This window comes from Cyprinus carpio, chromosome B11 (assembly GCF_018340385.1).
Source record: "Cyprinus carpio isolate SPL01 chromosome B11, ASM1834038v1, whole genome shotgun sequence".
NCBI lineage: Eukaryota > Metazoa > Chordata > Actinopteri > Cypriniformes > Cyprinidae > Cyprinus > Cyprinus carpio.
Window position 1 is genome coordinate 15,774,553 of NC_056607.1, and position 11,988 is coordinate 15,786,540.

Here is an 11,988-nt window from a genome sequence, read left to right on the forward strand (position 1 = left end):
GCATGTCCTCATATGTAAAAATAGTATATAAATGAAGTAAATAAAGTTTTTAGAAGAAAATGCTAAATGTTTTCTGTTAGGTTTAGGTTGTGAATTACAATATTTATAACTGGTAGTACTGTACATAAAAACAATATAATTTAGATAGTTAAGTAAATGTGTATGTGTGTGATGTTTTTGTTGTATGTGGCTTCTAGGGGTCTCACATATCTCCTCTGGTTTTGTTTGCACAGTCATCTTCCTTCAGCAGTATCACAGATTCAACCATGAGCCTCAACATCATCACAGTTACCCTTAATATGGGTAAGATCAGCTTGCCTTGTACACGTACACATACAGTACTTCACAAATTCACCTCTTCCATGTTCTCTTTCATTTGCACAGAGAAATATAACTTTCTCGGCATCAGTATAGTGGGCCAAAGTAACGATAGAGGAGACGGCGGCATCTACATCGGCTCTATAATGAAGGGAGGAGCGGTGGCAGCAGATGGCAGGATAGAGCCAGGCGACATGCTGCTGCAGGTAGGTTCTAGTGTCCAGAATGAAACTTCTTGTGAAAGGTTACTTCTGTTTGTGATAAGTTTAGTCAATTTTCATTTATTTTTTTTATTTCAGCAGCAATAGTTTTTGTAAATTTGACAATGTAAAAAGAAAATGCAAAGACGCTGTTGTCAAAAGATGGGGCTTTAAATACTAAATAAGCAAAACCGCAGCCTGTGATTTTAGAAGAGCAAAGTTCTCCCTCTTATTTTGCAGACAAAGGCTCAGAGATGGTGGAAAATAATAATGAAAAACTAAATTACTGAATTATTAAATGTAATAATTTTACTACATTATAAGTGGATAAAAAAAAGTTTAAAGTGGTCATGTAGGCCTGTAGTTTAACAAAAGAATAAAAATGCATTATATGGATAATACACCCAAAAATGCAAATTTTGTCATTATTTAGTCATCTTAATGTTGTTTCAAACCTCTATGACTTACTTTCTTCTGTGAATCATGAAAGAATGTTTTGAACAGTGCTGCCAGATTGGAAATGTCCAAGTATCGTACCAGAAGCTCAAAATTATCGTATTTGGAAGAAAATTATTGTACACGAGTTAAACGTACAGAATACAGCTGTTTATCTAAACCAACCACTTTTTGACCCTACCTAAAAAATGACCACAATAGATAAATAACTAGACGTACCTTGGGAAGGTCCAAACTTCATCTCTGAGTCGCTGTCATCAGAAGCCTGCATGTGGCCAGATGTTGAGGGGTCCCAACACTGGTTTTGAAGAATGTTGTTAACCACACAGTTTGTTTCCATTTTATTTTTCACCACACAATTTAAGTCAATGGGAACCAAAACTACTTGCTTACCAACATTCTTCAAAATATCTTCCTTTGAATGACATGAGGGTGAGCAAATGAGACAAAATGTAAATTTTTGTGTGGACTGTCTGTAAAAACACCTAATAGTTCAGTTTTTTACTCCTTGTTTGAAAAGCAGATTAGTATAATGCAATGGATTGGCTCTGCCGTTTGAAGATACTGTGGTGTATTAAAGCGATTATATACTGCAGGAACATGCGGCTTGTATTTACATTAGTTTTTAGGGATGAAATTTGGCCTCTGGCTCCGTGCTCTGTGGCTTTAGCGATCGTCTGTAGATGCAGACGCAGCCTTCAATGCCTGCAGCAGCTGCTGATCCCTGTTGAGCAGCAGATTACAGTAATAGTTATGGATTAGACTGCAGCTTTATATCGGCATGGCACAGTGTAGCACACTGATATTAGGAACATTACCTTAAGGTATGAGTATTAGGTCAGTTAAATACAAATTTGTTGCTGTTTTTATATACAGGAATGTAGAAGGTCCCGGTTGGCTTGTGTGTAATTTAAAAATAGTGCTGAGGATCTGAGTTTATACTAGGTTTATAGGTAAACTCTGAAATGATTTAAAAGGGTTACATTTTCAACCATTTGTTGCCAAATATATTATGCCTTTTTGACTCCTACAAAGTTCAAAACAATATTCAAAGGCACTCATATTAATATTTTTTTTAAAAAAATTTACCTACATTATAGTGCTTGGCATACATAGAAGAAAATGTATATTCATTATAAAAAAAAAATAACTTTTTATATTGGTATTAATTTGCAAGATATTTGCAAGTATATAAATCACACTTTTAAATATATTTTAAAAATAATTTTAATACAATTAATGGTTTAAATAATTTTAACTCATATTGAGGCCCTCTTGGAAATTTGCTGGTGCCTCATAATAATTTAAAATAGTTATAAATATATTGTAAATAATTAATATTCAAAATGGTAATGTATGTTTATGCCACATTTTGACTTGCAGGTAAATGACGTGAACTTTGAAAACATGAGCAATGATGATGCAGTCAGGATCCTCAGAGAGATTGTCTCAAAGAATGGGTAAGAATGAACAGAAGCAAGATGTCAGAATTGTTTTAGATGTAAGTGTGTTTTAACTAACTATTGTACTTGTCCTCTGTAGGCCCATCAGTCTCACTGTTGCCAAATGCTGGGACCCTTCCCCTCGCAGTTACTTTACAATACCCAGAGGTCAGTATACACAAATGCTTTGTTTACATTTCTTTCAGATACACAGAACCCAGGCACAGACATACTTATCCATCTTCTCGGACTTACTCTGTTTTTTCTTTTCCAAAGCGGAACCAGTTAGACCCATTGACCCGGCAGCATGGATTTCCCACACAACTGCACTTACAGGATCTTACCCACAAAACGGTACAGTCTTTTCTTTCTGACAGATCACAGCATCTTCTTTTTGCAAAGCGTGATGCTAATCATCTTGTTGTCTTTCACAGAGTTTGACGATCTCCCTCTTACAGTGGGAAAGACAGACATGGCTACTATTGTAAAGGTGATGCAGCTCCCAGACTCAGGACTAGAAATAAGGGACAGAATGTGGCTGAAGATTACTATAGCTAATGCTGTTATAGGTGAGCTCTCTTTTTCTTCCTGTTTGTGAGATTTTATTACTGTTAATGTTACAAAAATGATGCTTGTTATATTAGACTGTTAAAGTTTTTTTTCTTCTATATTTTACTTTATTTCAGTTAACAGAAATGTTTCTATGTTGTTAGTTTTTCATGGGATTAGATAACTAAATATACCTGGTGTATAGGTTTTTATTTGTAATCTGTCTGGATCTCACGTTACAGGAGGTGATGTAGTAGACTGGCTGTACTCACGGGTCGAGGGATTCAAAGACCGACGGGATGCCAGAAAATACGCCAGCAGTCTGCTGAAACATGGCTATCTCAGACACACTGTCAACAAGATCACCTTCTCTGAACAGTGCTACTACACATTTGGAGATCTCTGCCAAAGTACAACACATCTCTACATTTCCTTTAAAGGAATAGTTCACCCAAATATTAAAATTAGGTGAAATTTTATTCACCATCAGGCCGTTTGTTTCTTAAACTGATAATCAACTGATAAAAAAAATATGACAGATATCCACACAACAGTCTAACACAAATTAATGTTTTGTCAAGTGGAAAGCTGCATGTTTGTAATAAATGCATCACTAAGACATCTTCAAACCATTAGCTCCAGCCTCTATCTATAATATTGCTTTCTTTAATCAGGTGAGAAATATGCACAGATCAAGCACCATTTACAAGCAAAAACAGTCTGATATGTAGATGGATTTTGATGTTATTAGGGTTTAAAGATGGATCCCATTCTTACAAGAAGCTTTTCACTTCACAAGATGTTAACTTAGTGATGTTTTTATCAGCTGTTTGGACTCTCATTCTGATGGCACCCATTCACTGCAGAGGATCCATTTGTGATCAAGTGATGTAATAAAAAATGACTCTAAATCTGTTATTAAAAAAAAAATAACAAATATATTTTCAGCCAAATTCAATTTTTGGCTGAACTATTCCTTTAAGTTTTATACCGATCCATTTAAAAGGTACATTTAACCTCTTTATATTCGCTTCTTTCTTCTTAGATATGGCTACACTCAACTTGAATGAGGGCTCGAGTGGTGCTGGTTCAGAGCAGGACACATTGGCCCCTCTCCCCCCTCCGTCCACAAACCCATGGCCCATGGGCGGCCAGCCCTTTCCCTACCCACCCTTCTCCACACCACCCTCTGGTTTCCCCCCAGGATATTCCGACCCCTGCCACAGTTTCCACAGTGGCAGCGCAGGAAGTCATCACAGTGAGGGTGAGTACGGAAAGGTTATCCATCACTTAAGACATCACAGTAAGAGCTTCCGAAATAAATATCAGCCTAGTTCAAAACTAGAAAAAATAAGATCTTGTAGTTACTATAGTATTTTATGGGGTCTCTTAAGACTATACATTTAAAACCGTTCAGGCATCTCTCAGTTTATTGTCCTCAACATTTTAAGAATTGATTTTAGCTCTTGTCATGATTTCATCTGCAGTGCTTGCATTCATCTCATTCTCTAGTGCTTTTTGCCTTCAACGCTGATGCATTGCACAAACACATCCATCTCAATCCACTGCTTCACATTAATGCATAACCTGTTGCTCATTTCACACATGCCACGCACTAACTCAGTGAAGATGTCAGGAAGGAAACTCAGCAGCCTGTTGTGTATGTGTTCGTGAGTTGCCTGTAAAGAGCAGTTGGAGTGATCTGCCATCTCCTGAGTGAAGGTTTGGGTGTGTTGTGAGGTTTGCAGCATATGGATAGCAGTCAAAGAAAATAATATTAGAGCAGATGCTTGGCTGTGTGAAAAAACATTTAAATATTTAAAGTACATGGATTTTATATACTATATCTGCACTACCGTACATAAGTTTGGGGTTGGTAAGATTTTTAAAAATGTTTTTGATAGAAGCCTCTTATGCTCACCAAGGCTGCAGTTATCATTAAAAACAGTTATATAATGAAATATTATAACAATTTAAAGACCAGTTTTCTTTTTGAATATATTTTAAAATGTAATTTATTCCAGTTATGGCAAAGTTATTGTATTATGTTGATTTGGTGCTCAAAAAACATTTTTATCCTCAATGTTGAAAAAAGTTTTATTCTTTTTTCAGATATATTTTTGTTGAAATGTTACCATTTGAATGCATCCTTACTGGATAACAGTATTAATTTCTTAAAAAAAAAAAAACGTTACTGACCCCAAACTTTCGAATGGTAGTGTTGGTATTTTTTTTAAATAGATATCACATGGGATGTCAAAAGTATATTCAATACACTGATTCCATTCAGTATAAAATATCTATGTATAAGATATTAATCAAACAATACTGACATGAAATAAAAAAAAAAAAATACTGAGCTCTGATTACTTAAACAATTATTTAATTGAGTTGATTTAACAGAGAAATTATTGAAGACTTTTTAAAAATATTTTTATGATGTAACTTTAATTTTAAACTTTTAACTAAATAAAGCACTGTGCACTAAATTTCAGTCCAACTGGTATCAACAACTGAAATGTTGGCATTCTGACCACCCTACATATCACTATATTACTGTAAAATCTAACATATCATCACAACATGTAAATAAATATCTTATATGAGTACATATAAGATTTTATTTTTACTGAGCAGATTCCAGTAATGCACTTAGGCTGTGAGGATGATTTGTACTTGATAGAGCTTCTGGTGTTAAGATAGACAGACGGCTTAACTGTGTTGTTTCCTGTTTATTTCTGCTGTGCAATGGCAGACTGATGAAGGAGGTAGTCCCAACCCTGGGGTGTCCGGTAAGGCAGCCTCTCTCTCTCTCTCTCTCTCTCTCTCTCTCCCTATATCTTTCTCTCTCTTACAGTCATGTCTCCCTCCATGACTGGGGTATTTCTGTTGCTGGATTTATTCTGCTGCCTCGCCTCTCGTCTTCTGTATTTCTCAGCATGTCATGTGTTGTGGAAAAAAATGAGATGCATACACACTAGTCTAGGGAATGCACATGACAATATCAATGCAGATCCCATATGTGTATGTAAAGCTTTGCCATGCCTGTTATGTAAGAGTGGAATAATGTGGCTTTTGTTTGACAGTGTTTTAAATTCAGGATGGCGCACCTCATGAACTCATTTGCATCATCACTTGACTCACGTCTCATGTCATCCAGTTTTAATTGCACATCTGATAGATGTATTTCATCAGCGCTTTAATTGCCATCATTTTTCATCAGATTTTAATCATTCTCTTGGATCGTGGCATGACTGAATGAAGAGCAAGAAATGCAGAAGCGTTGGCAGATCTTTATTAACTGCAAACTTATGAGCTGTTACTTTAGATACTAAAGGAGGGAGCACTGATTAGTTTTGCTTAAAGATCCAGATATTACATTTGTTGTCAGTACCAAAATTGTTCAAATCAAACAGTATAATTTTTTTATGTTAACAATAGCTGCATACGCCCAACAAAATGAAAAAATAATAAAAATAATAATTACATTGTTCATTACTTTTTTACAGCAAGTGAGCCTGTGTATTATAGATTTCATTTTAGTTTATGTTGAACTGTGTTGTTTATGGTTTTTTAAGGATGAAGATAGATTCTGCTAAGTGACAGAACTCAATACTGAGTTTGATTCGACACAGCCTATGACATCATCAATCAATTATCAATCAACACTTTTTTTAAAGAAATTAAAACTTTTATGCAGAAAACCTGCATTAATTTGACCAAAAGTGACAGCAGGCATTTAAATAAATGCTGTTGTTTGTTTTGAACCTTCTATTCATAAAAAATTCAGGTTTTTACAATAATATTAAGAGTCAAAACTGTTTTCTACACTGCTAACAATAGGAAATGTTTTTTTGAAGACCAAATCAGCAAATTAGAATGATTTCTGAAAGATCATGTGACTCTCAAGTCGGGAATTATGACTGCTGAAAATTCAGATTTGCCATCACAGGAATAAATTATATTTTTATATTAAAATTGAAAACCTTTATTTTAAATTGTAATATGTCACAAGATTGTCTTTCTGATCATAAGATACTTTTAAAAACATTAAAAAACCTAACCAACCCCAAACTGTGTAGTTACTTGCAGTCTATAAATATTTATTTTTTCCTGCTGTCCACAACCACAATTTTTGTTTTTCTTTGTCAGGTTAACCTTGAAATCTGTTGTAATGTAAAGACTGAAGAATAAAATACATTAGGATGATTTATTCCTTTGCAGTATCACTGCTTGTTCTCCAAATAACCATAAAAACCTCTGTTTATTTTTCAGGAAGTCGAAGCAGTAGTTCCAACCCTAGTGCTGGGAGGAGCCAGCGCCCTGTGCCAAGGGACAAGGGCCGCAAATCAGCAGGTAGCGGCGGCAGCGAATCGGATTCAGGCAAGCGAGCAGGTGGGAGGCGGGTTGAGCGTTCAGCCAGCCAGTTGAGCCACTGGAGCCATGCTCTCTCATCTCGCAGCTACACTCATTCCCGTGTCCCGTCCCAGCACAGCCGTACATCCTTCTCCTACAGTCACGCTCCCTTTTCCAAGTATGGCCACACCTCTTGTGCGTTAAGCGAATGGAGCCACGCTTCCTCTTACGGACCCCCAGGCCTGCCTCCTCCATACAGCTTGGCCAGATTGACCCCTAAGGGGGCTATCAGCAGCGGTCCCCCAGGTGCCCCTCCAGTGAGGGAAATAGGGGCCATACCACCTGAGCTCACCGCCAGTCGCCAGTCTTTCCAGCATGCCATGGGCAACCCTTGTGAGTTTTTTGTGGATATAATGTAATCCGATGAACAAATAATAAATGACAGTACAGTAAAATCTTACAGGATGAGCCATGAATATATGCTCAACTTTTACCAACGGCAAATGTGGCTGTGCTGTAGTTACAAGTTTCCGTGGAAGGTTGAGGAACAGATGTGTTTAGATAATCATGTGTTTAGCAGAGGGCAAATACCTGCATACACTACTGTTCAAAAGTTTGGCATCGGTCAGATTTTTTTTTAATGTTTTTGAAAGAAGTCTCTGCATTTATTTGATCAAAATTACAGTAAGAACTGTAATATTGTGAAATAGTATTACAAATTAAAACAACAGTTTATTTTAATATATAATTTATTTTTGTGATGGCAAAATAAATGTTCAGAAGTCATTTCTTCTTAGGAATGTTGAAAAAAGTTAATGTAACCTTAATTTTGTGGAAAATGTGGTACGTTTTTTTTTTTTCAGGATTCTTTGAAGAATATAAAATGACATAAAAAACAGCATTAATTCGGAATAGAAATCTTTTGTAACATTTTAAATGTTTTTTTCGGTCACTTCAAAAATTGCAAAAATTATATATATATATATATATACTGACCCAAACATTTAAACAGCAGTGTACATCCACAAGTATGGCAACAAAAAAGGAGAAATAAACTATTTTATTGTTTATTTCTGTCACCATTAACAAAACACATACACAAAAGGTTTATATTATAAATTGGGGTCAGCACAGCTTTTTAGACCAGTATTAAACATTTAGCAATAAAATAGCACACCAGCAGCCACATTTTTAATCCTAGATTAGCAAACTGTAAAGACAATCAGACAATGCCCTCTGCTGGTCAGGAGCTGTTATAGTCCTTTCCAAAGCTGTCCATGAACAGACTAGATTACTGATCGATCACCTTTATGATCCAGCAACATTAAGAAGTATTTTCATTTTGTGTTTGTTCCTGTTAAAATGCTATTCAAAACAATCTTTATATTGTCGTTTCATTTCGATGGTGCACATGATTACTGCTTAAAGCTCTTGTGCACTACAAACTGTCTGCACAGGTGATGGATATAGGTGGAATAAATCATTTTTTGACACGTTTCAAATTATTTTCAGGTTGGAAACATGGTAGCATGTCACTGTTATGAATCTTGGCTCTTAAGCACTAGCTAGAATAATGTATTTTCAGGAAATAAAAAAAGCTGCTGGATATCAGGGTAAACTCAAAAACCAGCACTTAAACGGTGTGCACAAAATAAATTGGCGCTTGCTGAACATCTGAAATTAGTTGTATTTTCTTAAATATTGTCTGTAAGTCCTAACAAATGTTTTGCCCCTGGAATAATGTGTCAGTTGTATGATGTGATATCTGGTGCTGGTAACCTGTTCATCTCAAAGAGAAAACATTTGCTCAAAAAGCTAAAGTAACTGAATGAAGGGAACTAGTTAGCATATGGACTGTGTACTACTGTATGTGTAGTATTTAACCATTTGAAGGTTGACAAATTGGCACTTTTACAAGGTCTGATCTGCCCTTTTATTGTGAATCTACATCTTTAGATGTGTTGTCTATTTTTCTCTCTTAGGAAGACTGGGGAGGAATGCTGTACATAGTTCATTTTTATTGTATATATGAAAATAGATAATTGTAAAAAGTTTATGTACAGAGCTTCTGGTCATGCTTTTTTGTAGTTATGATGTAAATTGGACTTGTCTGTTTGTGAGTTTAAAGCAGTTTTCTAAATCTCATTCTGCTTTTTGTGTTGTATTTGTCTAACCATTTGTAAGTGAAATTGTCTGAAATAAATGATTCATCTAAACGTCTGTCTTGTCAGACAATGAAGTAGGCCAATTACTACTGCAATTTCAGATTTTCTTAGCCTTCAAGATCATTTATTCCTGCCTTTTTGTTTTTCAAATCTATGTCTCTTGAGCTCAGCTATCCACCTATATACTGTCATGCCCACTCTTAACAGATAATTTATTAAAATGTTTATTAACGTTAACTTCAAAATTTTAACTGTTTTGCCTGCCAATGAGTTTTTTTTTTTAACAGAACAAGTGTGATCAGCTGTACTTCTCTCCTCTTCTTCAATAAGTAACCAAGGTAATGAATTTGATCATTATTATGATTATGATCCATATTAAAGCTATCCAATGATTTATTACTTTTTCCTTTTAAAGGGATAGTTCACCCAAAAATGAACTCTGATTTTCACTGCAATATCTGAACTGTCCTGAGCTTGTTCTCAACAGCCAGCGATTCACGGCATATCGCAGACTTGCAAGTACATTACAGCCACCTATCTCTCAAATGGACCACTGACAATATCTATAGTCTCAATTAGGAGTGTCAATGGTCCATTTGAGAGATAGGTGATGCTAATACACCACCTACTGACACAACATGCTGTTGTTTTTGATGTCAAACTTTAGTAGAGGCTACAAGGTATTATAATACCTTGCAGCTAGAGGGGTAAAAATATATAAATGAATAAATAATTTTACAAAACTACCACTATTAAAAATAAACTTATAAATAAGCTGAAGACCTCCAGAACTGTTTTACTATTTTTCTTGAGTGTACAATATATAACAGTATTTCCTGTATATTCAAATCAATCAAAAAAAAGGGTAATCAATCACAAAATAATTAAGAAAATGCATTGTTTTCTTTTTGCATATATAAACAGGTACAGTATGTTATAGTGTCATGCTGGTGCCTCCAGATGATGAACAGCTGGAGTACTTACAAAAGAGCGCAAACTATAAGAATAAGCAAAGGCAGTACATTCAATATTTTTATTAATGGAAGCTTCTCACTTCACCACAACTGTGTTATATATAAACGTAACTTTCCTGGAACATGGAATGTAACACTTTTATGCATTAATTACAAAAAATAAATAAAAAATTCTGAAGAATAAATGATGTATAAATGAAGAATTCAGGGCCCTTCTCTAGAATTTTTAATGGCAATCATAAAATAGTCCTTGTCTGTGGAAAGAACAATAAAATACATTACTAATTTATGATCATAATCATCAGTCTATATCAGATAAATACCAAATGTATACTTGGCTATAGGAGTATTTTAGATGTAACTGCAAAAAAAAAAAAAAAGTGTCCCAAATATCACACCAAATATCACACCTGTAAAATTAGCATTACATAAATGTACTTTTCTTTACCTGTGGAAATCAGAATGTTATTTTTCTCAGTTTGAATATCGAGAAGGGAGGCTTCATTCTGAGGGTCGAGGTCCTTCATCACTCTCTGTGTTCTGGCGAGCAGCTGTTGGAAATTATAGGTATAGTGAAGTGTACGTTGGTGGTCTAGATTGCTTTCTATGGGGATGCCTATTAAAAAGCACACAGAAATAACAAAGATCTCTTTGACTGACCAGTTTCATGTTACCACTGAAGCACATGACATCGTTTGCAACCAAACTATAATAATAACAACCAGAAACATTTTCATTTGCCAGACACCTTCTGCGTTAACCACGATTACTCCTTCCACTCCTTTCTGAGCCTGAATCCTTTTGATCGTCTTCTCTGCCTCGTTCTGCAACATAAACCCTCAAGTCATTAAAATGGCAAAATTGCTTAGTATCTAATATATATTTAGAGAGGAGGATCTGTGTGTTATCTATATATCTGTCAGTGGGTAAATGTGTGTTTTTTTTTTTTTTTTTTTATTTTTTCTAGTGGTAGCTGGTTACTAAGTGCCATATCTAGATGGCAACGCCTTGCTAAAGCTAGCCTACAAAAACTTAACCGACAATAATAAGCTAACAAACACGTACTTTGTTACTTTTAGAAACACATGTTTAAGTGCTGAAATGTAACGTTACTTGCCATTTTGAAAGAAAGTCGCTGACCTAAATGTAGTTTTTGTTCGTTTTGTTTTGAAATTATGTGTAGTATGTCAACGGTCGGTTAGGGGCAGTCACATGTCGCTCCTAAAATCTCGTGAAAACGCCAGCAGCGCAGCCGCGGTCTGCTGGACTGGAGGAAAGTGTTCTCTCATACATACAAACAAACAAACAAACAAACAAACAAACCAATTAATATATTAAGAGTTCATTTGGAATTTTTTTTTTTTTTTTAATTAATCCTCCATTGCAATTAATATCAATCAAACTGCAGTTGGGCTGTTTTTATGAAAATGAATGAAAACGGTGTCGTTTTTGAAAACAAATCAATATAAAAACAAATCAATATAAAAACGAAATCCAGTTTTGTCACATGATTCTTCAGAAATTCCTT

At 35.1% G+C, this 11,988-nt stretch overlaps 2 protein-coding genes across 2 annotated transcripts in view; one reads left to right on the plus strand and one right to left on the minus strand.

Annotated features, from left to right (window-relative positions):
• Positions 1-8,040, plus strand: part of LOC109098941 (segment polarity protein dishevelled homolog DVL-1-like) — a 30,772-nt gene extending 22,732 nt beyond the window's left edge. Inside the window, exons 7-15 of the mRNA XM_042734165.1 lie at positions 234-303; positions 385-524; positions 2,358-2,434; positions 2,517-2,584; positions 2,693-2,770; positions 2,851-2,985; positions 3,208-3,375; positions 4,011-4,229; positions 7,241-8,040. Coding sequence (XP_042590099.1) covers positions 234-303; positions 385-524; positions 2,358-2,434; positions 2,517-2,584; positions 2,693-2,770; positions 2,851-2,985; positions 3,208-3,375; positions 4,011-4,229; positions 7,241-7,740 — 1,455 coding nt within the window. The 3' untranslated portion in view covers positions 7,741-8,040. The remainder of the gene's footprint in view (positions 1-233; positions 304-384; positions 525-2,357; positions 2,435-2,516; positions 2,585-2,692; positions 2,771-2,850; positions 2,986-3,207; positions 3,376-4,010; positions 4,230-7,240) is intronic.
• Positions 8,041-10,505: 2,465 nt separating this feature from the next.
• On the minus strand, positions 10,506-11,739 carry LOC109098751 (dynein light chain roadblock-type 1-like). Its single transcript, XM_019112286.2, has 4 exons — positions 11,578-11,739; positions 11,209-11,284; positions 10,909-11,076; positions 10,506-10,714 (listed from the first exon to the last, which is right to left on the minus strand). The coding sequence occupies exons 1-4, from the start codon at positions 11,578-11,580 to the stop codon at positions 10,665-10,667; spliced, it is 297 nt and encodes a 98-aa protein (XP_018967831.2). The 5' UTR covers positions 11,581-11,739; the 3' UTR covers positions 10,506-10,664.
• Positions 11,740-11,988: the final 249 nt, after the last annotated feature.

Coding starts and splice junctions, on each gene's coding strand:
- LOC109098751 (XM_019112286.2), bottom strand. Junction 11,077..11,208: donor AATCGTGGTTAACGCAGAAG/GTGTCTGGCAAA, acceptor GCTTTTTAATAG/GCATCCCCATAGAAAGCAAT. Junction 10,715..10,908: donor TAACATTCTGATTTCCACAG/GTAAAGAAAAGT, acceptor TTCTTTCCACAG/ACAAGGACTATTTTATGATT.